Genomic DNA, 27,849 nt, shown 5'->3' on the forward strand with positions numbered 1-27,849 from the left:
GTCACAAAGAAAGATGTCTATTTCTACCTTGGTCTATATAGTCAGCTACTATAGGAAATTTGTTCCTAATTTCTCAGCTGTTGCAAGTGTCATAACAGACCTCACAAAGGAAGGAAACCCAAATTATTTTGTTTGGAACAAAGAATGCCGAAGTGCATTTAATTGATTTAAAGGAGCCTTGATGTCCAAATCAGTATTAGGCAGTCCTAATTTTGACACAGAGTTTATTGTTCAAACTGATGCTTCAGAAAGAAGAATTTGTGTTGTTCTACGCCAAGTCGACAATGATAGTGAAGAATAACCAATAATGTGTCTCAGTAGAAAACTTTTACCAAGAGAAGAGTCTTATCCAATCATAGAGAAGGAATGTCTTGCAATTGTTTGGGCAGTCAAGAAACTATATGTCTACCTTTATGGTAAACCCTTTGTGATACAAACAGATCACAAGCCATTGAAATGGCTAGAGAAAATGAAATGAAAGATAATAACAGCCAGTTGTTACGATGGTCACAACAACTTCAGCTGTACTCCTTAACTGTTCAGGACAGGCAAGGAGTTTGCAATAAGAATGTAGATGCATTGTCAAGAATATGAATGATGTTTAGCTACAAGAAGTTACTCTTCAATGATACAGTCTGTTTGTTTATATTATTTGTAACACACATCAATCTCCTTGCTGATCTATTTGTGATTCACTCATGTATTGTACAATGGCTGAGTGTAATACACTCAGTGTGACAGTTTTCAGACAACCTCAGTTTTCGGACATTTAGTGACATGCTGTTAGTTACACTCATTTTCGCTCCATATCGATAGCATTTTACAGGTCATGTGACCTCATATTAAGTCAGGTGACACTGTTGTCCCGTTTTCGATAGTTTTTTTGTTAGAAGCTATTGAGTTCACTACTAGCGGCGGTCACAAATTGTCGTCTGATACCACGTCAGTGATACTGTCAACATACTGCCGTCAGGTCAAAGTAACTGAAATTTTGACTAAAGTCCTGATTTAGCATTGGGTAGGATAATGATTTTGAAAATATTCTTTCCATTATTCGCTACGATTGTATGTAGTTTTAACGAAAACTGCACAGTTGTTTTGAGAAAAAAAGAACATTTAATGAATGTAAGAAGTGTACAAGTTTTCGGTTTGACAATATTTAGCATGTGTAAACGTAGTAAGTGACTTACCGCGTAAAAACTTGACAGGTAAATAATTCCATACGATGAAATATACTCGCTATTTTTATTTAATAATTCCTGTGCGATTCTAATACAAACAAAATATGCAATGGAAACAATTATAAGTAGGGCCTAATACTCACTGAACAAACTTTGCGGAGTTAGCCACAACGTAAGATACAAGGTGCCGAAAGCAACACACACACAGACAGCCCGTGTCCGATATCTAAGCGCTATACACATCGAAATATAGTTGAGTCATCCATGGATTAAACATAACTAATTATCATGAAATATTTTTATATACAGTTTTCTAAACACATCGAAATTAAAAATCGGTGGTTTGAAGTTTCAAATTACCAATACTTGGCTCCTAATCACATTCTAAACACAACGTCTGGATTGCAGTCCGATAAATATGCCTTCAACATTGGGTCAAAACTTTGGCAACTTTGACCCCAAAATATCACTCCCGTCTTGTCAACTGAGTTTGAGGATAACCACAATAAAGTTTCAAAAAGTATGGTAATAAGATTTCGTATTGCTGGTCATTTACGAAACGACTTTGGGCAAAATTCAATACCCTGTCCGAAAACTGTCACACTGAGTGTAACTGTCAAATGTGTACAAGTTCTCTTTTAGAGACAGAAGTGGTGCACAATGCCTGCTTGCTGAGATTGTCATCATCGACAAGAAAAATAAGGAAAAGCAAACAAACAAGCAAAGCACCGCTTTGATTATGGAAGCGGGAAGGTGTTACAGTATTTGACAATAACTTCAGACCAAATTACTGTATCATACATGAACACTGACTTTTACTATCACAGATTGCAAAAATAGCTACAATGATGACACTGTTGTTCCTCAGTGCATTTAGTGGTAGGGATTTAAGGAGAGAGGTTCGGAAATGTTGCTGTATTTACAATTAATGACATTTTTTTACTATAACCCAAATAGGATTCGAACCCCCTCACACCCACGGCAACATCGCCTAGCTGCTAGGCCTCACACAAAACCAGTCGGCTACCATTTTCAACCAAAAAGAGTTGGCCACAGCAACCGACTTAGATGTTACAATCCTGTGGATGACTGACATCGCCAAATTATGGTACAAATTATAAATAAAATTTTGATTGACTTTGCCAGAAATGATTTGTATTCCTATTCCCACACTCTCATACTTTGACTTCAATCCACTTTCTATACTGTCACTTGAATCACAGTCACGGAATACATCTCGTATTATTTGTTGATATTTCTCTGGAGCCGAATTCATACTGAACATCAGTCGGGTATACCTATATAGCCCTCTGTGAGTCACAAATGTCGTAATTTGGCAGCTTTCTTCACTTAGTCGAATTTGGTGGAAGCCCCACTTCAAATCGAGATGACTAAACACTGTACTGCCATTCATATCTTGCAGTAACTCATCTGAAGTTGGAATCAGTTGGTGCTCGCGTACTATGGCTTAGTTTGCACGTCTCATGTCAACGCAGATTCTGACATCTTCTGGCTTGGGCACAACTACAAGTGGCGACACCCATCCGGTCAGTCCCTCCGGTACTTCCTCTATGATACCCATTGACAAAAGTTTGTCGAGCTTGGCATCAACTTTTCCCCGTGGCCCGTAAGGAATTCTGCAAACTTGCTGAGCGATCGGCTTCACCGAATCGTCAATATTCAGCTTTAGTTCATAGTCTTTCAGAAGACCGACTCCTTGGAGTATGTCTTTATATTATCTACGAATGTCTTTTGTTACGTGCAGAGAAAACAAACAAAAGGGTGAACTCAGCAGTTTCCGTTTAAACAAAATTTATTACGAAAATAAAACTAATTGCTAAGTCAGGGATAAAATACAAGCTTTAAAAGTGTACAGACTACTTATCTCAGCTGGGACGACAAAGCTCCAGTCTCAGAGTTGTAACAGTCAGTCGGATGAATGAACAGTCCTTTGGCTTGCAGGCTTGAAGTTGCACAAAGTCCACAGTGTAAATCCAGCGTTGGCAGTGAAGGTCTTGAGAAGTCTTGAAAATTACTACGGCTGGAGTTTCCAAAGACTTGAAGTAACACACAAGAGACACGATCCCAAAAGTCTGACTGGAAGCTGTGCACGTCCCTTTTTATACCCATGTGCTTACATAAGGGCATATAAGAACAGTCTAGAACTTTTATTGACATGCTAATTACTGTTCTAAAATTATCTCTCTTACACAACTAATTAAATTTCCAGAACATTCCGAACATGACTAATTAAATTCAAGGTTGTGAGGTCATTAAGGGCAGTGACCTTGAGAATGTTCTAGACTAAATTGAACTCAGGTCAGGATGAGTGTGGAGGAAAATGACCTACATAACACATCCCCTCTTCAAAAAAGAAAATTTTTCAAAGAAAAATCTTTCTTTTACAAATGTAATCTTAAAAGTGTGAACGACAATAAACTCTATATACGAGAGAGACAGTCTGCAATTAAATTGTCTCTACCTTTGATATGTCTAATATCAAGATTAAACTCCTGTAACATTAAACTCCATCTTATCAATCTCTGATTTTTGCCTTTTAATTTCTGCAGAAACAACAAGAGGGTCGTGATCAATATAAACCACTATTGGCTGATTTGAAAAACTTCAAAATGCTGTAAAGCTAATATCAAAGATAAACACTCTTTTCAATTGTAGAGTAGTTTCTCTGGGATTTGTTAAATTTGCGTGAAAAATAGCAAACAGGATGATCTGTACCATGACTATGCTCTTGCAATAAAACAGCACCAGCAGCCGTATCACTAGCATCCACAGCTAATTTGAATGGCAAAGTGAAATCTGGTGCAGACAACACTGGAGCACTTTGCAGTATGGCTTTAAGTGTATCAAATGCCTGTTGGCATTGCTCTGACCAAACAAACTTTACTTTCTTTTTAAGTAAGTTAGTCAAAGCCTCAGTAATTGTGGAGAAATTTGGACAGAATTTCAGTAATTGTGGAGAAATTTGGACAGAATTTTCTGTAGTAACCAGCCATACCGAGAAAGCACATCAGTTGTCGTTTGCAGTTTGGTATGGGAAAACTTGAAATGGCTGTGATTTTGGCATCAACAGGTTTTACCTCACCCTGTCCTACAGTATGTCCAAGGTAAGTCACCCTCGCCCAACCAAACTCAGATTTTGCAAGGTTTACAGTCAACATTGCTTTACTCAGTCTCTCAAAGAACTTCCACATGAGCTTGATGTGTTCCTCCCAGGTGTCACTATACAGGACTACGTCGTCAACGTAAGCTGCACATCCGTCGAGCCCGGATATGATGTCGTTGATCATCTGTTGGAACGTTGCCGGAGAGTTCTTCATTCCGAATGGCATCACCTTGTACTGGAACAATCCGTCTGGTGTAACAAAGGTGGATATTTCACGAGCACGATCCGTCAGAGGGACTTGCCAAAATCCCTTCAGTAGGTCAAATTTCGTCACATACTTGGCTTTTCCCACTCGGTCGATGCAGTCATCAATCCTCGGGATTGGGAAAATGTCTGTCTTTGTTAAAATGTTGACTTTCCTATAGTCCGTGCACATACGATAACTGTGATCTGCTTTGGGAACAAGTATTTACGGTGAACTCCAGTTACTTTTACTGTGTTCAATAAAGTCATTGTCCAGCAGGTATTTGACTTCTTCCTGGAGATATTTCGCTTTTGTTGGATTCAGTCTGAATGGATGTTGTTTTACAGGCTTACTGTCCCCAACATCAACGTCCTGATAGATGACGTTTGTCCTCATTGGAACATCTTGAAACAGGTGTTTATATTCGTGGAGCAGTTCTTTCACCTGTTGTTGTTGTTCTGGCTTGAGGTGTGCCAACTTTGTAGACTCCAGCTTCTCCAGGATTTCTGAGTTCTGAAGCTTGACCGAGCCCAGCTTTGAATTTAGAGTATTTTCACTCAAGTCAGTTTCAGTATCACTATCTTCATAATGGTTTGAACTGACTGCACTGACAGGCTTTGATTTAGAAGGATTATCCCTATCCAAATATGGCTTAAGCATATTTATGTGACATAGCTGTTTTTGTTTTCGTCTGTCAGGTGTTATTATGATGTAATTTAAATCACTCAATTTCTTATCAATTAGGTATGGCCCAAAGTAACGAGGATGGAGTGGTTTGCCAGGAACTGAAAGTAGAACAACAACTTTTTGACCTGGTTCAAACTTCCGTTTTGAGGTGCTTTTGTCATATTTGATTTTCATTGACTGCTGAGATGACTCAAGATTTTCTGTGGCCAATTCACATGCTTTATAAAGTTTTGTACGAAAATCTGACACATATTGTAAAATATTCAGACAATCATCATCATCTGATAGGAATTTCTCTTTAACGAGCTTAAGTGGGCCACGGACTGAATGTCCAAATACAAGCTCAAGTGGACTAAAACCAAGAGACTCTTGAATTGACTCTCTAACAGCAAAGAGCAGAAAATGAATTCCTTCATCCCACTGGTTTTCTGTTTCAAAACAGTAGGTCCTAATCATATTTTTCAAAGTTTGATGAAATCGCTCAAGAGCACCTTGACTTTCTGGATGATAGGCAGATGACGTATACTGTTTAATGCCTAGCTGATCCATTACTTGTTGAAAAATACCAGACATAAAGTTGGAGCCTTGATCAGACTGGACACATTTAGGGAGGCCAAATAAAGTGAAAAATTTGACTAAAGCTTTCACTATAGTCTTTGTCTTTATATTTCTCAGTGGTATGGCTTCTGGGAACCGAGTTGATGTACACATTATTGTCAGCATGTACTCATTTCCTGATCTTGTTTTTGGTAGGGGCCAAACACAGTCTATTGGAATCCTACTAAATGGTTCTTGAAATGCAGGAATTGGCTGTAAAGGGGCCTTTGGAATGGTCTGATTTGGTTTTCCCACCATGTGACATGTGTGACAAGTTTTACAGAAATGTGCTACATCCTGCCTGAGATTAGGCCAATAAAAGTGACTGAGAATTTTATGATAAGTTTTCCTTACTCCAAAATGACCAGCCCAGGGCGTTTCATGGGCCAGGCGCAATATTTCAGCATGATAGGGCTTTGGAACCATGATTTGATGTTTTATAGCCCAATCGTCATCAACCAAAACATCTGGAGGTCTCCATTTATGCATGAGAATACCAGATTTTGTATAATAGGAAACAGAGCTATCTGAAGCTTTACCTTCATCATCTACCCTGTCAAACAAAGACAAAATATCTGGATCTTTGAGTTGTTCTGCAATGAGATTTGATCTAGAAAATGTCTGACTTTGGTCAGCAGAAGTTTTACTGGAAGTTTCAAATCCACGAGGGATAACTGAATGATCCGTGTCAAACACCTGACTGAGAAAGGTGTCATTTAAGTCAACATCTGTGACATTAATTTGGAGAGTATTTTGATTCTCAGAAGATTTCTTTGACATGGCTCGAGTAATAGCACATGAAGGAAATATCAGGTATCTCTTGTTCAATTGGCTCCGGATCCTGATCTAAGCCAGGATTATCAGTCACAAGTGGATTTGTAATGACCTTGTCCCCAGCAAGGTCGTTTCCAAGAAGAAGGTGAATTCCTTCAAAAGGCAAAAAAGGTCTAATACCTAAAGTCACAGGTCCAGAAACAAAGTCCGAAGACAAATAGACATTATGGAGAGGAACAGGAATGTAGTCATTGCAATCTACCCCCTTAATAAGAACTTTAGAACCTGAAAATGACTTTTCAGAAAACGGCAGGGTATCTGCCAACAAAAGAGACTGGGAAGCCCCGGGATCTTTTAAAATTTTGACAGGGGTAACGGAAGAAAAATCACTAGAAAGTGATATAAAACCATAATGAATAAATGGTTCGAAAATACCAATAATGCTATCTTGAGAAGAATTGACCTTGACCTCATTAATTGGGGATAAGAGAGGTTTGACCTCAGAAAATGTGTTGCACACATTATTATACTCTAATTGAGTTGATGAAGAAATAAAGCCGTTGGGCTTAGATCCACTTTGAGCACTTTGACCTTCATGTTTTCTTTTCAATTTGAAACAATCTGACACTAAATGGCCGTCTTTCTTACAATAATTGCAAGAAAGTGTACCAAACTGTTTGTCAGAAGGAGATTGAGACTTGGGATCTGATGATATGGAAGTGTTACTTGAACTCTGTGAACTGTTGTCATTTGATTTCCTACTCTCCTTTGAAAAATTCTTGGATGAAAATGAGGAGTTAAATTTACCTGCATTGTTTCTGTATGAAAAGGACTGGGATGGTTTGCTGAGAAATGAAGATTTGTGGGTCAATGAATAATCATCAGCCAAACGTGCAGCAACCTCCAATGTATCTGCCTTTTGTTCATTGATAAACGTCTTGATGTCACTCCGAATGCACCTCTTAAATTCCTCAATCAAAATAAGTTGTTGTGATTTGTCATAATTCTGACTGACCTTTTCAGAAGAACACCAACGATCAAACAGTCGTTCTTTTTTTCGAGCGAATTCAACATAAGTTTGATCCTTCACCTTCTCACAATCCCTAAATTTCTGACGGTAAGCTTCAGGCACCAACTCATAGCCCTTGAGAATTGATTCCTTCACAGAATCATAATTTGAAGCCTGCTCTACAGACAACTAAATGTAAATTTCTCTGGCTTTACCCACCAAAGCACTCTGCAAAAGCATAGACCAGGACTCCTTAGGCCATTCAGACTCTCAGCAATTTTCTCAAAATGAAGGAAATATTTATCAACATCCTTTTCTTGGAAAGGGGGAACTAACCTGAAATGCTTAGTGATGTTAAAATTGCCTGAAGGGAAGAATTTTCCTGACTGTCCAAGCCCTCTAAACGTTTCATTTCTAATCTTTCCTGCCTATCTTTCTCTCTCTGTCTTTCTTACATTTGCAACTTTTTCACGTGCCAAATCTGCCCGTATTTCTAATTCTAATTTTTTGAGTTTAAAGGAAGACTCAGGCTCATAATCTTTTAAAGCGGATTCCTCAAAATGGCCTGAATTAACTAAATGTTTTGCAATCTTGAACTGTATTTCTCGCTTGCGCATAGATCTTTTGGCATCTACTTTAAGGAAATTTGCCAGTGCTATGAGGTTGTCTTTTCTGAGGGAATTAAATGTGCCCTGATCAAGGTCATCCATAAATTCGTCTGGCTTGAATTCTGCCATGATTGAATTTCGCTGAGTTCACAGTATACAGTAGTTTTGAAAAGGCTGGCAAAATGTTGTCGAACGGCTCAAGATGTTCGTATCCCTGACGAGCCCCCAATTTGTTACATGCAGAGAAAACAAACAAAAGGGTGAACTCAGCAGTTTCCGTTTAAACAAAATTTATTACGAAAATAAAACTAATTGCTAAGTCAGGGATAAAATACAAGCTTTAAAAGTGTACAGACTACTTATCTCAGCTGGGACGACAAAGCTCCAGTCTCAGAGTTGTAACAGTCAGTCGGATGAATGAACAGTCCTTTGGCTTGCAGGCCTGAAGTTGCACAAAGTCCACAGTGTAAATCCAGCGTTGGCAGTGAAGGTCTTAAGAAGTCTTGAAAATTACTACGGCTGGAGTTTCCAAAGACTTGAAGTAACACACAAGAGACACGATCCCAAAAGTCTGACTTTATACCCATGTGCTTACATAAGGGCATATAATAACAATCTAGAACTTTTATTGACATGTTAATTACTGTTCTAAAATTATCTCTCTTACACAACTAATTAAATTTCCAGAACATTCCGAACATGACTAATTAAATTCAAAGTTGTAAGGTCACTAAGGGCAGTGACCTTGAGAATGTTCTAGACTAAATTGAACTCAGGTCAGGATGAGTGTGGGGGAAAATGACCTACATAACACTTCATCTGACTTTCGATCCACAACACTGTTGGCGTGTATTGGCCCAACGCGGAGAAGGTTGAGGCGTTCTGCAGTTTCTCTGCATAGTAATGTTCTACCTCTACTTTTGATAACAACAAAGTCAGCTCAGCACCTCAATTTGTCTGGCGACATGATATCAGCAGTGAATGTGCCTAGTGTTGGCAATGGCTCTGTGTTGCTGTACGCAAACAATACTCGTGCAGTCTTGCTTGATGTACACTGGACTCTCTTCCTTTTCAGGTACTCCCACGTGTGTTGACCCATGAGAATACACGTCCCTCCTGAATCAATCAAAATATCTTGTACTTTAACACCTCCAATATTTAATGATGTAACCCCATTGTCTCTATTTGGATCATCATGAACTGTAAACACATAGTCTGGTTTCCGCATGGAAAAATAATCGCAATCATACCAACCTCTCCCTTGCTCAGACTGCTCACCTTCAACTAAGTTGGTGCTATCATTCTGCTCATTTCTATTTCTTCCACGTCCTTGATTACGTCTATGTCTTCCTGTCTGACATTGGTTTTCTGATGTCCTCTTTGGGCACTTTTTGAAGAAATGTCCTATCTCCTCACAGTTCCTACATTTCTGTCACTTAGCTGGACAAGCAGGGTCTCTGGCAAAGTGTCCTTGCCTCCCACAGTTATAGCAACAGCAGCAAGTGTTACTGGTATAATGTCTTTTACCTGCTTTTGGGGCACTTCTCCTCTGGCCTTGTTTGTTTCCACCAACTGCATTTACTTGTTGTACTTGCGGTTTCCTCTCTCCCATTGACTGCATTTGTAAGTCAACAGCTTCTTGGGCATGAGCGATAACAAGTAAATCACTGAGTTTGGCGTTTTGTTTCTCGAGAAACTTTCTGCATATATGCGGAGAGTAGCATTTATCAACCAATGATCTCTGATGTGCTTGTCTTCTTTCTCAGCGAAGTCACATGTACTCGCTCTTTGTCTGAGCCTACATACGAATTTAACGACCGCCTCGTCACTGGGCAATCTGTCTAAACATGTGTCTCTCAAATGGTATGTTCGCTTTGGGGACGAAATGATTGTTCAATACTTGCAGCGTGTCCTCGTAATTTTTCTCAGAATCTTCACCTACCAGCGTGAAATAGATTTCTTGTACTTCTAGTCCAGCAGTATGTAACAGTAATGCTCGTTTCTGTGCTTCTGTCGTTACTCCCTTACCGACTAGATAGAGTTCAAATGCTCTTCTCCATTTCTTCCATCTTTGAGAAATGGTGTTTGGGTCTTCATTGACATTGAAACAAGCAAGGCCTCCATTGTCCAACGGAGTCACGTTTCCTCCTGTGGCACTGTTTCCCTCGGACATTTTCCAGGCATCCACGATGAAATTGTAATCAAATGGTTCAATTTAACTTCTCTGAGAATCCCATCCTCGTCGCCAGGTATAACATTCGCCTCGATGGGCAATGATGCACACAATGTTATCAGATTATAATGCTTTATTCACGTGAACACATGATGTCCGCCTTTACAGAGAACAGCCACACACAACAAACAATATTCTGGGTAAGCCCGGGTCAAAGGTCCATAGAGTTCAGGATACTACAACAGCTCAGTAAATCTCCCAAATACCATTGATGAGTGACCTATGTGAGCCGCTTGATGTTCAAAGTCATCTCGCTACTGACATATACAATATGCATACAGGTACTATGTGTACTGACCTTCATTGCTTTAGTTCAAGTACTTTGTCCATCTTCCTCGTTTCTGTATTCTCTCAGGGCTTCTTTGTGTCTGTTATCTTGTTTTCTAAGCTATATGCTTTCTTTCCACTCTTGTCTTACTGGCTATACACAGTTATAACCCATCTACGTTTGGAAAATTCAAACAAAAAATAGCCAGCCGATCCCTATGTACTAGCATACTGACCGCCATGATAAATGAAACTTACAGATGTATAGCAGTTTTGTTTTGGCATTTCTATTGGCCAAAATACTTCCAGAAATGCACTCCCGTACCAATCAAATTTGTAGTTTATACCTTAAATAATCTCTGCTATGTAGAAATACTCATCCAGATACTATCGGGAAATAACCCTCGGGGCTCCATTTTTGGAAGAATAAAAACTTGAACTTCCTGCTCAGACTACCCATGACGTAGGTCTCCCTAACTCAGTAATACTCCGTTAGTGGCTGTCCACACTCTCTAAAGTACGACAGTTAGGAAGTGACCATTTCCCCAGACTAGAAGAACCGCCCGGTGCAAAAAAAAACACACCAGAAAACGGTTAACCAAGTATTGAAGGGATACATAATAAACCCATTACAAACCAGTGTAACACACTTCCCCAGGTAATACAAAATACCAAGTGGGGAGGCGGGCGGGTGTGCTGGGTGAGTATTACTTTTGGTAAATTAGTTAGGAATTAGGAATTCTGGCCGAATACACCAAGGAAGCAGAGATAGCCCTAACCTCATGGACTGTCACTCTGGTAAGGTGACGATCAGTTTCTGAACTCTCGTTATAAGTCCAACTGACCGTTTTTGTAATCCAATTAGAAATGGTCGACTTGGAAATGTCCTGTGAGGAAGAGGGGGAATAGGTAGAAACAGTCTAACTCTCTCTGCACAAAGGATTAGGTTATTTTTTAAATACCAATGAAGACAACAAACCGGGCATAACAGGTGCTCTTGAGGGTCTGGCCCTATCAGTGGGTCAAGAGCTTTAATAGTAAAAGGGATGGCTATAGCACCAAGTGCTTGTTTCTTTGCCAAGAAACCCGGCCTAGTATGAAAGGCTGCTTCTGTCTTGGTAATCGTCAACAAACTATCAGTAGCACTAAAAGCATGAATTTCACTCCTGCGACTGCCAGATGCTTAATGCCACAAGAAAAGCAGTTTTAATGGTAAGTGCTTTCAAACTGATAGATGCCAATGGTTCAAAGGGCGGCCACTGTAGTCCACTCAGAACCAAAGACAAACTCCATTGAGGGACCAAGCGCCGTGAAGGGGGTCTCTCAATTTTGAAATTCTTGAGCACTGCAGTTAAAGCAGCATTATGACTAAAATCCTGGCCCCCAACATTTCTGAACGAGGCTGCAACAGAAGTACAATCGGGGAGAATTCTCTGTAATTATGTAACAATAGAAAGAACTCAGCTAATTGGCTTACATAGATTTTGAGCAGATCAATACTCTGTTTACCACACCAATCACGGAATTTCGACCACTTGTCATCGTAAACACAGACAAATAGAGAGACAGACTGGCAACGGGTATTGTTCAAGGTCTGAAGTGGTTAGGTAAGCCCTCCATGTACGCCTCGCCTCAGACAGCTCTCACCTATCTTTTCAGAAGAGTGTCGACCATTCACCCTTCTGTAGTTTCCGGGTTTTCGCCAATTTTTAAGTGAAAGTATGTTCAGCAAAGTTTGTGTTGTTGTTGTCATGTGGCGCTGAGCAGAATTTGTGTGCTGGCGAAAAGGGGAAAATTTTGAGCTTCGGGGAAAGTGAGTTTTACCATTTTAAAAATTCCTCTCACATTTTTATGAATATATAATGAGTGTGTTTGAACCAAATTTAAAAGTCTTTTATCGGTACTGTCTTGTTTTACTCAATGGTTTTCAATCAGTAATATCGTCTTTTACAAGCTGGTCATGGAAGGAAGTGTTTATGAAATTGCTGGCGTGCTATGTTTTGATTGGCGCGAAGCAGTGTTTCTGCCCTGAGAGCTTACAAAGTAAATATGGTTGCTACGAGACTTGCAGCACGATGTCATCTTATCGTACTTTTCGCATAATCTCATGCAATTATCAACCACAAACAAAGTCTCCAAAAAGTCTAACACCTGTGAAGCTCATTTTAATATGAAAAGGCCAGTCTTCCAAGATGACCATGAAACAAAAGGCATGCCGTGTTGCTAGTCTGTCTTTCTATTTGTCTGTGTCGTAAGTGTTGGCTCTCTGAGGTCTAGCCATGGTGGCAGCAGCTGTCTGAGAAAATCCTCTTGCAATGAGGGACTGCGCGACAACTTGAATGCGTGAAGCCTGAACACGCCTGGGTCAGGATGAACCAGTTGTGGACCTTGAAATAGTAGGTCCTTGCAGAGAGGTAAATCCAGAGGGTGCTGTACTAACAGGTCCAGTAGCATGATAGTATGATACCATGACGGCTTTGGCATTGCTGTGCTACTAGTATCACGTTGGTTTCCTCGTCCACTATTCTCTGTAGAACTAGTGATAAGAAAAGCAATGGAGGAACACATACAGGAGAAGGTTCCTCCATGACATCGACAGTGCGTCCACGACCAAGGCTCTGTGGTCTGTGACACAAACACAGGTTGTTTGCGATTCTTGAACGTCGCAAAGAAGTCCACGATGGGAGTTCCCCAAATCGCTAAAATCTGCTTGGCAATTTCCTGGGAAATTTCCCATTCCGTTGAAATCACCTTTTGGTCTTGAGACAGACTGTCGGCAATGTGATTCCGTTTGCTGGGCAGGTGTCGAGCCCGAAGGAGAACGTTGCGTTCCCTGCACCACATGAACAAGTCCCATGCTAGGTAACACAGTGTTGGGGATCTGGTCCCCCATTTTGTTTATGCAGGGCTCGAAATTAGCGGTAGTCCCGCATCCACAGACTACCAACTTTTCCCTGGGACTACCAAAGTCCATGAAATGGTAGCTCACACGGACTACCAAAGCCTGGGACATGAAATACTTGGCGTGCGGTGTCCGTCACTTTTGGACGAGCTAAATGCAGTCAACATGCAGTTTCATTTGTTTGAAGCAATTATCCTTTCATTACAATTTTCACTGCTATGTTGTTGTTTTCACAAGATGCAGAGCGTTTGATACTAGAATGTTGAGTTGCTTTTCCGTGTGCAGTCTTTGCATGCCAGTTCACACTATGCTGTTGGTCGGCAGCATACAAGACGTACTTGTGTCAAGTTTTGGGGATTTGATGCTGAAATTTCACAAAACTTTCACTTCTATATCAAGAGATTGTGTAAACAATTTGATTTGAAATAGTAATATAAAACACTGTGTCAGTTAAGCTTGCCTGGAAATCGTGGCTGAGTTTCGCTGTTTTCTATCTATGGTTGTCGATCAGTATCAATGTATTACGTTCTGTACAGAGAAATTCGGGTGTAACAAGGCATGCCAGTTCATTAAGATCATGAGAATATTTTTTTCTGTTTTTCTTTACTAAAGTTACAATTACTTTGGATGTAGAAACCGATTTAGAAAGTGATAGAAAGTGTTAAAAATGTACAAAAATAAGCATAAATTAAGTTTGTGACACATAACATTGGGTTTCTCGAGTAGAAACCCCTAGATTTACTGCTTTTTTGTGTTGCTGAACCGGGTGCTTATACTCGGACGAGCACAGTATCCCTAAACCAAAATATTCATGGACTACCAGACATTGCCACTGGGCTACCAACTTCAGAAAATGGTAGCTCAAGTGGACTACCGAGGTTAAAAGTTAATTTCGAGCCCTGTTATGTATGTTACCACTGTGGCATTGTCTGTATTGACTAGGTCATGCTGGTTGGTGACAGGCAGCTGAAAACATTTGAAAGCAAGAAACGCAGGTTGAAGTTCTAGCCAATTGATGTGCTGCCTCCTTTTGTCATCCGACAAACTGCTCTATGTTGATAGTTCGTCCAGATGCGCCCCCAACTGGTGATGGAGGCGTTTGTGAACAAAAACTGAGTGGGCAGTGGCACCCACAGGGGACACCTTCCAGCCAATTCTCTGTGTCGAGCGATCACCATAGGTGGGCACAGAGGGCTGGTCTCACACAAAAAACTTGAGTAATTGGTTGTCGAGTGGTGCACCAAAGGCCCAACAAGTACAGCTGAATTGGTCGAAGGCGCAGGCGCGCCAAGGGGATGATTGCCAGCATAGATACCATCATGCTGATAGCTTCCAACAGGAGCTTGACTAGATGGAGGGGGCAGGATAGAGTTGACAACAGCTAGAAGTCTGTCCACTCACTCCTGGGTAGGGCAAAAATCCCTGAGTGAGTAATGAGCCTCATCCCAGTAAATGCCATGTCACGTGAAGGGGTGAGAGCTGACTTCTCTAGACTCAGGACAAACCCTAGGATAAGAAGAATCAACCAGACTAGTTTTTTGAGAACGTCTCTTCTTTGGTTGGGCAGTAGCCAACGGTCGAGATATTTATGTGTTCTGATGGATTGGCAGTGGATGAACCCTATCACCTCCAGCACTACCCTGGTAAACACGCGAGGTGCTTATGCTAGGCGGAATGGAAGAAATGTGTATTCATAAAGAACACCGTTTACTGAAAACTGCAGTTATTTTCGAAAAGTATCGTGAATCAAGATATGAAAGTGTGTATCCTTGAGGTTTATGGAGAACATCCAATCACTGGGCTGCATAGCGGCTAGAATGGCTAGCGGTTTGAGTGGTTTCCATGGAGAACTATTCTACTTGCAGAAACCGGTTTAGCAGATTTAGGTTGAGAATTGGCCACTACCCCCATCTTTTTTTGGGACGAGAAAGGAATGATTGTAAAACCCTGGGCCATCTACAGAGGGGTTTACAATTTGCACTACTTTTTTTGACACCAGCCCTTGAGTACTTCGGCCATTACCGATGAGTATGTGTTTGTTTGGCAGGCAAAATGCAGTGGGTCCCATGGACAGAAGAGGATCGGTCCAAAACTCTGGCTTGTACCCGTTTTGGCCCACCGACAGTTCAAAATGATTGTTTGTCACTTTCGGCCACTTGGTGGCGAAGTGACGAAGACGCCCTCCTACTGAAATGTTTTGCATTGGAATGGAAGGTAGGATTTTTGGGTCTTTAGGAGCACTGACCTTTTGGGCTCGCATTTGAAGACGTCTAAGTTGCAAACTGTTTCTTAGTCTTACTTCGATTGTCTTTGTTGTATGCTTGGGCACGAGTTCTAAACAACTTCAAATATACGATGGTTTCAATTGGGCTCAAACCGACAACACTCGGTACCCAATCACCTAGCACAGAGGCCACAGACAAAACCACTCGGCCAAATCCCCAATCTCAAAAGATTGGTTCAAAAAACGAGCTAAGGATGTTACAATTCTGACTGCACCATCTCCACTCGCCGTAGAGTATGTGAAGCACTCACGCTGGTACACACACTATCATACATCTCACACAAACTTTATCAAAGTGAAGCAATGAATACAATGCGTAAATTGAGTGGAAAACAGCCTCGGGGACAATTCTGTCCACCAGCAGAACTATCAATCCAGGGTAGAGAACACGATGATTTCAATCGGGCTCGAACCCACAATGCATGGTACCCAATCACCTTGCGCAGATGCCACAGACAAAACCGCTTGGCCAAACCCCAATCTCAAAAAGATTGGTCCAATAACCAAGCTATGGATGTGATAATTCTGACTGCGCCCTCTCCACTCGTCGTAGAGGTTGTACATCTCACACAAACTGTGTGAGAGTTTGTTAGACTTTGCCATACCCTTGGGCTGAGGGTTTCTGGAGGACTGCTAAATTTGGACGTGTACCACCAGTGCTGTCCAACTTTTGTCCATCCTGACCAAACAGCCAAGCATTAATCTGAACAGCTTTAGTGGCCTCTTTGGTGAACTCAGTGAGCTTGCCAGCGAAAAGAGCCTTAGGGTCCATGGGCACAACACGGGCCTTGGCTTTAAGCTCGTCAGTTAATTGGACTGAGGGGCGACTGAGAAATGCATCATGCTCCAATAACTGCAGCATAGCATGACTACGGACGGAAAACTCGAGACTGTGCACTTATGAGTCGAACGAATGGCAGTCTGTTTGCCTGTTGAAGACGAGTGGCTCTGCACTGGTGCAGTCCTAGTGGGACAAGTGCTTTCGACTGGAAGCCCTGTACCTACATTAGGGACTGGTTGTTTAAACATCAACTGTGTAAAATAAACGCAATCATACCAATCCATAATCCAATAACACTAGGTCAAAATTTGTAAGACAATAGTTGTAAACATAGACACAAAACAGCACAGAACAGACAGTAAATAGACGGTACACAAACAAAGTCATATTCATGAAAGAAAGATATATGGACCTCTGGCCAGAAGACCAAGAAGTGATGTCAGGTGTTTCGAAAATAGTAAGCGCATCCTGCCCCACATGTGGCACCCGCCATATATCAATCTGTAAGTCAGATAGGTAGTGGTCACTAACTAAGGCCCCATGTCACCGATGCCATCAGTGATCATTTGTCGAAGAGAGATATCGTATTTATCAACCAGCTTGCGATACCTGCCAAAAAAGCGTTTGAATGTAGAGACAAGTCTTGCTCTGGTGTAACCTTGATTTAACAGTTTGAAAGAGAGATGGCCATGTCTCTCTACAAAATCACCATATGAACTGCATGCTCTTGCATATCGAATAAGCTGGGAAATGTATACCCCATAAGCAGGTGAGAGTGGAATATTACTGATGAGGTGTGGAAAATTAATTATACTAAAGTTGAAATCATCTCTCTTGTCATATAGCCTAGTAGAAAGGTGACCATTAGAGTCAAATTCAAGTAAAATGTCCAGATATGAAGCAGAAGAGGCCGTTTCTGTAGTCTCTTTAATCTCCAATTCTGGAGGATAAATCATAGCGAGATATTTACTGAATTCAGAGTTATTCAATGAAATAACATCGTCTATGTATCTAAATGTCAGGTTGAAAGTACGAGCTACAGAGACCTTTTTTCTGCTTGATAAGGTTCTGGATAATTCTGCCTCGTATGAGAACAAGAAATAAGTCGGCAAGTAAGGGAGCACAGTTTATGTGCCCATAGGAATTCCTATACACTGTTGGAAAATGTGTCCTCCAAATTTAACAAATATGTTGTCAATGAGGAAATCAAGCATACTGATAATGTCTTTCTCGTATAAAACACTTTAGCGTTAGTTGTATTTTTAACAAATATGTAGAATTACACCCTAATACTACGTATTTGTAACGGAGTGAACCGTTTTTAGAGAAAAATGCTTGGTTGATGATGTTTTTCAAGCGTTCTTTCAATTTATCATGTGGTATTGTGGTATACAATGTGGAAAAATCGAAAGTTTTAATAGATGTTATTTTTGAAACAGATCTTGATTTCAAATTTTCCAAGAGTTCTTTCGAATTTTTAATATCCACATTTGATTTATACCACTCTGAGAAAAGACAACATCACAGTATGATTGAAGTCCCTGTTTAACAGTACAAAGAACAGAAGTCAGTATCTTCGATAACTCTGTTGTTGAACATTTTGAAGATCCTGCGATAAACCTAGCTTTGTAAGGTGTTTTGTGGAGCTTTGGTATCCAGTATAAGCTAGGCAACTTATTATGGTCATCCTTTGTTGTAATATTAAAATTATCCATGAATGACTTATGGTTTGCCAAAATTTCAGATTTGTTGAACATTGATTGTCTGTAAGTGGAGTTGGTGGAGCTCTTAGTTACACCAAGTTCGTCTATAAGACATTCAAAATAATACTTCTTACAGACAAATACAATGTTATTGGCAGCTTTATCAGCAGGGACGACAACATATTTGTCATGGATATCATTCAAACACTTAACAGCATCAGGATCTTTAAATACAGAATAGGGTCTTCTGCAAACATGTGATCTTAGTCGACCAATACGGCCACGCACTATTTTCCTCACAGATTTGACCCATTCTGACAGTGTGTCCAGCTCTACATCCTCCTTTTTAGCCCATTTCCTGGCATATTCCTCAACTGAGTCCATAATGATCTTAAAATTATGGTTCCAGTTGATCCTGCGAGGTTCTCTGAACTTTGGTCCACAAGATAATATCTTACGAAGGTGGTGATGTTCAACCAGGTTCAGATCACCAGTGATGACATGGCCAACTGGAGTATATTTGAAGGGAGATGTAGAGCAGTCACAGGATGCTGGTGTTTGAAGGAATTCATCAATTTTTAAGTGCCGCAATGCCTTATTGTAATTGAATATTTTATTGGAGATAGTCTTGGTGTATTGATATGACAGAATAGGTACAGACTGGTTCTTAAAGTATACAGGTATAGTTGATGTAACCTTTTTGTTGTGTAGTATATTGCTGATATTAATGGCATCAATTCCTTTGTTAGTAAATGGAAGATGTATGAAATGACGATGATCATCAGTCATAGGTTCAGCACGAACAGGCTTGTATAGTCTGTATAGTGCAATGTCAGCAATAATACTGACCAGTCTGTACGGTTGTTTGTTCGGATCTGTCAAAGACAATCCCAATGCATAGACATGCAACCTTCTCAAGTCCTTGATGGAAAGAGCATATAATGAAGTACGAATGTGATGGAGACCTAAAGGCTCCTGCAATAAAAGAAGCAGTTCATGAAATTTGTCATGGCAATTGGAGGTAGCTGATGTATCCAATTTAGGCCGATGGTAACGCCTATGTCCATGACTACGTCTTCTACGGACAGAAGACTCAAATAGGCCCATCACATTCACTTCTGAACAACTAGGACTCGAGAGATTGCCTATATCTTTGATGTTGTCATTACAACCATAAGGCATTGTGGTACCTAACTGTCTAATCCAGTGGTATTCTCTCTGTCTACGGAATGGTGAACTAAGTGTGGGGCTGTTGGTTGGATGGTATATTTTTTCAAGAATACGGACACGCATAGACAAAGTGGAGTGATCGTCCTGGTTAAAGTGCTTATAAAGTTGCACATCCAAAGATCGATTCACTCCACTGCGATGTCCGTTCATTCTAGATCGTAAGCTGTTTCCTGTTTCACCAACATAAATGAGCCCCACAATGAACACTCAATTCCATAGATTACGTTTTTTGTTGTGCAATTCAGAGGTTCCAGACATTTGGTAGAAAGTAGGTCTTCCCTGTCAAACTACTACTGAACTGTTCTGTAGTGTGATGAGCATACTACAAGTTTTGCGGTTTTTAATACCACACTTTGTGATAGAACCTGTATAATCACAAGCTGGAGATGACTTTAAACAGTCCGTCAGTAGCAATTTGCATGGTTAATGTCTGGTAGCTTTCTCCATTTCTGTGATAAAAATTGCCCTCTGATTGCACGTATGATGTCTTAGTAACATCCCGAAGGATAATCCGAGGGACACACGGATTTTGAGCTACTGTGCCCCGTGTAGCTGGTCGGGACCTTGTTAACCCGGGCGACGTCCCAGCCGGTATATATCTTATACAGTCCTTCATTATCATGTACAAGTACCAGGTGGATGATGCCCTCGGGGACAATATGTCCACCAGCAGGAGCATCGACCTGGTCGTAGTAAAATAATCGCAATCATACCAATCCATAATCCAATAACACTAGGTCAAAATTTGTAAGACAATAGTTGTAAACATAGACACAAAACAGCACAGAACAGACAGTAAATAGACGGTACACAAACAAAGTCATATTCATGAAAGAAAGATATATGGACCTCTGGCCAGAAGACCAAGAAGTGATGTCAGGTGTTTTGAAAATAGTAAGCGCATCCTGCCCCACATGTGGCACCCGCCATATATCAATCTGTAAGTCAGATAGGTAGTGGTCACTAACTAAGGCCCCATGTCACCGATGCCATCAGTGATCATTTGTCGAAGAGAGATATCGTATTTATCAACCAGCTTGCGATACCTGCCAAAAAAGCGTTTGAATGTAGAGACAAGTCTTGCTCTGGTGTAACCTTGATTTAACAGTTTGAAAGAGAGATGGCCATGTCTCTCTACAAAATCACCATATGAACTGCATGCTCTTGCATATCGAATAAGCTGGGAAATGTATATATGTATACGTCCAAGCTGAGTGATGGTACAGTAGCTGTTGTCCAGGGACAACTGGGTTAAAATAATTTCAACCTGGAGGCTTGTAATATGTGCCCGGTTGGAAAAATGGGGATAATTTCCATATGGCTGAAAAGTGCCGGCTTGTCGGAAATTACCTTGATAAGGGCCTCGATTTGGTACATTAGGGTCAAACATGGAACCTTGGTACTGAGTAGGATATTGGTTGATGTTAGGATGTCCCATCATTTGAGCCCTAGGTTGGGCAGGGTATGTTTGGCCTACTCCACCCTCTTGTGGTAAAATTCCTTGGCTCACCTGAGTAGCATATATATGACCAGGGACTCCACCTACAGTAGCCTGGTTGAAATTAGGATGACCTAATTGAACTCCAGTTCGTGTAGGACACGTTGGGACTATCCCGCTCTGCTGTTGGATGGGTCCCTGGACAACCTGATTAGTATGCATAGGTCCAGGGCCCCCAGTATCGGAATCAGTTTGCCCAGAGACAGGTTGTGTGGTGCCACTTTGCACGAAAATGGACTGCCTAGAAACCGCAGGAGAAGTCAACTGCATTGTCTCACCGGGATTAACCTTCCCTTTGGTAACATTCAATGAAGAATATACATCACTTACCTGTTGTGGGTCAGACAAAATCTCTGTTGTCTAAGGAGATCTTCCAACCCTCAATGGAGCTACTTTCTGTGTTGGTGTCACCAGCCATATGAGCAAGGTTCGTTCCAATCAAAACTCATGACTCAGAAATTGACCTGTCAGCATCAGGGATGTCCGAGGCCATGTCCTTGTGCATTGGGGAGCAAAATTAGACCATTCGCCCTGTGTCCATTGCAAGTCAAACAAATGTCACAAGATTAACTTTTTGTGCATTCTCGGCATCGGGAACACAAATCATGTCCGTCTAGCAGTGAGAACTGCTGTTTACAATCACAGGTCCGATAGGAGAAGGCCATGACGAAAATTGGAACGAGTGATGACTCAAATAACAATAAAGAATTTTCCAGAAACACTGAAAACAGGAACACCAGAAAATACGAACGGTAAAAAACACTCGGATGTGAAATAAACGGCGATGAAAAAGTACAGTAGAGTGTCTAAGCTATACAGAACATGTGGCGTCACACAATAGCACAAAGGCTGACACGTGAACAACGTTCAAGAACTCGTTGAAAACAAGAATTAGTGGAAAAAAGCTAATTGAAAACAATGAATAAGGTATCCAAAAGAGAAATAGTCACTTAGCTGTCGATCCTCGAGCGGAACAAAGCAGACATGACGACAAAAAAGATTTGTCAGAGCCATAAGGAGCTGTCAGAGACAGTTGTGCAAGCTTATTACTGAGTTAGGGAGTCAAGTGACCTACGTGAAGGGTAATCTGAGCAGAAAGTTCAAGTTTTATTCTTGCATTAATGGAGCCCCGAGGGTAATTTCCCAATAGTATATGGATGAGTATTTCAAATAAGCCGAATTGGTGTTACTAAACAATGGCAGCTTTTTATCGTGACTGAGCCTAGAAGGGTCTTATCTGGCTCCTTAACATGAGAACAGCTTATAGACTGAGCTCTTGTACGATCGCGCCGATGATATGGGAAGCTGAAATTTTCGCTTGTAATTTTACGAACTGGCATTAAAAAAATCGTAAATCCACTCAAAAATTCATATGTTTTGTCTTATTTGAAACCCAGGATGAACGTAATTCATTCTCCCCTCCTCAGTAAAAAAAGATTGGAACGACTTGTCAGAGTCAGACCACAAACGGAAGATCAATAGTTTTCACATGTCCACAATCTCGTAATTTACACTGACAGGACAAAAACTTCAAAATTGATCGAGCATAGACATTCTAATATAAATGGATTCATGTAAGCTAATACACACACACGTAATTTCTATTTTATAATCATTTCATGTACTCAACACAATCTCTCCTTTCCTTCTCGAGGTATATTTTCATGGTGGTAGTCGTTACATAACACAGTGTAATCACGTGGTGTGACAAATTGGTTTTACGGAAGCTGTTGATGAAAATGATGTCAATTTTGTCCCCTCCAGTCGATTTGCTTCATAAGTTACTTAATTTCGTCGCTAATAATAAGTTGGGTATTTGTGTGATGCCAGTGAATGTTTATTCAAATATAAATCAATGTTTGATTGTACCAGCTGTAGAAGTAATACTTTGATAACTCATGATTATCTTAAAACCGAAAGCTTCTTAAGGTTAACACCTGGTGATATTTTAATCCTTTAATTGAATTCGGCATTGTGTCATAATTTTTTAGAAGCTGGTGTGATGATCAGCCTAGATAATTGCAAGCTGCTTAATGTTGTTATCGCAATCTTTTAATTACGCAACTCATAAGACAAAAGAAAGCAAGGAGATCCTAGAATATAATGTTAATGTTTAACTTATACTGTGAGATATTTTGTATCTCTGACGAATAATTTTGTCATATAACTATGGATAGCAAATTAAGCTAGCCTGTGGACTTGTTAGGAGGAGCTTCTGAATTTTACCATATAAATTGAGTAGTTTTCTGTGGAATTGTTAGACCGCTGTTTAGACGCAAATGCGGCATAATGAACAAGTCTCCTTCTCAAGAAGTACTGTCTCTGCATGAGTCTATGTTTGCTGCTGTGAGGTCAGTCAAGCCAAAGTCCAGTCTGAGCTGCAAGTCCTACAGAGTTAATAGAACTCATGACTTCTGACTTCATTACAGACCCTACCTCTAGACCCAGGCCTGGCTAGGCCTTGCTAGACTGAATTATCGCATCATAGATGGGGTCAGGCTTGAGACAGTCAAACACACTGACACACAGAAAAAATACACATGCACTTTCCCCCTCTTTCTTTCTCATCAATATTGTCCAAACAGTAAAAAGGAAAGTTGAAGACAGTCTCACGGCTATTAAGGTAAATAATATACTTTACACAATAGTACATCCAAATACCCATGAATCACGTAAGATGCACATCTCTTTTACTTACCATATACAGCAACTTCAAATGTCTGTTCCATTGTCTTGCCCTCCATCTGACTTTTGATCTTCCACATTCCAAGTATTGGTTCTTCAGACAGTTCGAGCTCCAACTCAACAAGACCATCTTCTGTTGTAACATTACTCCATTGCATCAGTCTGACACCGGTTGGGTTTTCTATCCATACAATGGACAACTGAACAATAAAACAAGAAGATCATTTACTTTCACCTGCAGGTCTAATTCATTTGTTATCAAATACCGGGTGCAGTAGCAGTAGCACAAACATATTGCAAGCGAGTGTCAATGACTATTCAAAAGCAATATGTTCATTCAATTACAAACAAAGATTTCTGGCATACGGAAAATTTTTATCTCAGTGATTGGCTGAACATGCCCATGAAAATTACTTATCTCGTATTTTTCAGTTGATGTGAAAGACAGAAATTCAACTCCAGTATTTTTCTTCTTTTTTCAGACTGGATCCTAACACAATTTTGAATTCAGAATAAAGTCATTACATGCCAGACTTTTTATCAAGGCTTGTCATAGTTTTTCATAGAAATGTACGAAATTTATCCAAATTTTTTCTCAAAAAATCTCTTAAAATCTCAAAAAAGCTCTTATAGCCAAATGGATGTTAATGACACACTTAAGCCTTTCTATACATGTATGTGATGTCTCTAACAACCAGATGGTATTTTATTCAATAGAAACAGATATGTAAGCTACACACACGACTCTCCTCATCAATATTTTTTCACTGATCAAATACATAAAGTGACTTCTACTAGTATGTTGGTATGTCCTCAGTTACGAATTAATTATCAAAATGAAAGTTTCACTAATCTTGCATTACTGTAATATACTACAATGCATTTGATGGTATAAAAGTATAATATGAACTGCTTCAACTGCATAGGAGAAAGAAGAATATGCTGCTTCAAATGTACTATGACAAACAAATTTTTACAATACTTTATATGATATCCTTAGATAAGATCTTACCATGGAAGGATACGGTTTGAATTCTGTTCCTTTTAAGTTTAAAATCCTGAAGAATACTGCAGGAATAAAAATAGAGGAGGCTTCATAGCAATGTCAACATTCCTCATGAAACTGATCATTATCTATTTAATGATTAATTTCTAAAGTTTTGGAAAGAAAAACTATCAGAAATCTAGTTGACTAATACATAATTCCGGAAAAAAAATGTCACCATTTTTATTCTAGATCTATTACCAGCTATCCTGCCAAGTCAGTCGAGAACCGTGATGAGCAATAACTTAGTTTAACCAAACAAGATATGTCTAATTCATGGATATGATGTACTTGTGCTATGCTTGACAGTTTAAACACCCCTCAACACCAATGTCAACACCATGTGTGCGCTATAGACACAGGGGCTGTGCTGAGGCCTTCAGACTTTAATGGATCCTATAAGAATGAACATGGCCTTGAATTCAAAGCGTCTGAAAAATAATGTAATTTCCAATACTTGGAAAGGACCATTGGATACAGGATCACCAAATTTTTGAAAATGTACGAGTGATGTGCTATTAGGGAGCGTTCACTTATTATGGCAGGGGTCAGGCGGGCAAAATCCAGGGGGGGTCACCTCAAATTTGAAAGCTGCTAAGGGGGGGGGGGTCACTTAATTTCCATAAGTATCCGTCCCATCAAAAAGCAGTATCAGTGTTCAGAAATATTCTGGGAGATAAAAATGATGCATTGCATAATTTCATTCTCTGAAGTTATTCAACTGTAAATCTGAATAATTAGCATAATTATCTGTCACATGAACATGTTGACTTGGCAACTCTGAGGTTTCTCTTATTGTAAATCGAACTCACTTAGGGCAATGAACAATTCCTATTATTTACATATTAGAGATATAACAAGTTTTGTCAGGGAAATTATTCGACAGTTACCTGTAGACTACTAGTACCATGAAAAGTGAAATTATACTTTTAGGTGAAATTCCAATATCGTAATTGTTATCAACTTCTGAACTTTTAAATACCCTATTTGAATCAAGTACTTTTGTATCATTTATCAAACACCTATAAGAGCACAAATTAATTTACTCTAGCATTGAAAAAAAATATTCATAGTTATCTCATAGACTCCAATGTATAGTTAATCAACATTTTGTTGAAATGCCAAAAATCCAATTTCATGCACACATATCACCCTTTTTCCATCCTAGGCTATGTAAGTACTTTAAAATGAATTATCAAATGTCTGTAAAGACACAGACTTTGATTGTTGTGTATTGGAAGAAATTATTCATAGTTTCCTCATATACTCCCATGGCCATGTACAGTGAATCTACATTTGATAAAATTTTAAAATTCAATTTCTGGCGAACACATCAATTTCTTACCAGCCTAGTCTAATAAAGTACATTAATATTAATAATAGAGAGTACATAAATACACAGGTTTACCTATTTTTGTATTGGAAAAAATTATTCTTTCCTTTACCTTTCACAAGAAAACTATATGTATGAGGTAATTTCAAAATTATAGCAAGTCAGAAGGGGTTAACACCTTGTGAGTTTGTAAGAAAGGTCATTTGAAAAGTCTAAGATCTTTGTTTGGATTCTACCACTCCATACCCCCGAGGTGTTTGTGTGTGCAGCTTTACTCAAGCAATGTAAGTGGGGGTCATGAAATTTTTGTCATCTTAAAAGGGGAGGTCATCAATTTTTTGGTACAAGGGGTAGGGGTTCACTTATTTTGACTGGTGCGTAGGAAGAATTTGCCGGCCCACCCCTGGTGATAGTAACTGAATGCTCCCTTAGGATGGCCCAGAGGGAAACATCAGTAAGACAGAAGTTTAAGAACTAGACGTGTGAAAAAGTTTAGAATTGTTAGTGTGACACTGTTCAATGTCAGTAAGGAACATGGGTTTCAAGCAAAATCACGTTTACAAGACCACAATGTCATTGATTGATGAGGCTCCCTAATGTATGCATCAAGTGTTTACAATGTGAACTCACTTTGATAAACCAATCACAACCAATTTACAAAATATATATAGCATGGTATTGATTTACTCTTGTGCCATGAACGTTGGACAGTTTTAAAATCGTCAAAAAGAGACATTGAATATACCAGTGAAGAGCTGTACACAAAGCTAATACGTTTGTGTTTTGTCTGTCACACATAACCGACCGATGGCATCCCTTAATGAAAGGCATAGGCTTTCAACACTTGATGAGATGAACAATTGTTGGTTTCAAACAGGTTGTGATATACTGGGTATGATCAAATTTACTGGGATAACCTTGACTGGATCACTCTTTAGTTTACTCTTACCCTGCACACAAAGTTGTGCTGTTACTTCACTGGGTGCAACGTTAACGTCAGCGTTCAGGGCCCGAAATTAACTTTTAGTGATGGTAGTCAGGCTGACTACCATTTTCAAAAGTTGGTAGTCAACAGAAAAGTCTTGGTAGTCAGAGTGTTTACGCAGAAAAAAAGTTGAAAAACCTTGGAATTTAGCCCTAATGAAATTGTCTGTTCAACATATTTTATTTTCAACAGGTGAGTATATCTTTAAAAATTGACTGACTGACTGTAACTTGTTCAGTATAACATACACATACAAATACATGCATGTTATCGGTATTAATATGTTTGTTAACTTGAATCTCTATATGTTATGTTCAATAAAACAAATGTGTGATTGAAATGTAAGTTTTAGAACACATGGTGAAATATCATCGATCAATCGTGTGAAGGTGTAAACGTCACCGTGAACAATACTCGTTTGTACTGATATTAACGTCAAACGATCGCGACATTCGAGACAAGCGTACGACCTTGCGGTTTCGAAAAGTGATTTTGGGGGAGATTTTGCAAAACATCGAGTGTTTCCGATCATCATATTTCAACCAAGACTCTCTACCCAGCAGCCATGACCTCTGAAATTTCCATGTCACCTTGGGCTTTTTCGAAGTGTTTCCAATTACTCCGTCAACATAATCGTGGTTATTATCATCCGTTGATATTTTCAGCATTTTTTCAGCTG

General features: G+C 39.8%; 1 protein-coding gene across 2 annotated transcripts in view; it reads right to left on the bottom strand.

Annotated features, from left to right (window-relative positions):
* The window catches only part of LOC139121244 (alpha-2-macroglobulin-like), a 124,870-nt gene that overhangs the window by 76,388 nt on the left and 20,633 nt on the right, over positions 1–27,849 (bottom strand). For both annotated transcript variants that reach the window (XM_070685968.1, XM_070685967.1), the window contains exons 4-5: positions 24,820–24,875; positions 23,821–24,007 (exon numbers count right to left, since the gene is read on the bottom strand). In XM_070685968.1, the coding sequence (XP_070542069.1) occupies positions 23,821–24,007; positions 24,820–24,875 (243 nt within the window). The remainder of the gene's footprint in view (positions 1–23,820; positions 24,008–24,819; positions 24,876–27,849) is intronic.

Source organism: Ptychodera flava, chromosome 21, assembly GCF_041260155.1.
Source record: "Ptychodera flava strain L36383 chromosome 21, AS_Pfla_20210202, whole genome shotgun sequence".
Lineage (NCBI taxonomy): Eukaryota > Metazoa > Hemichordata > Enteropneusta > Ptychoderidae > Ptychodera > Ptychodera flava.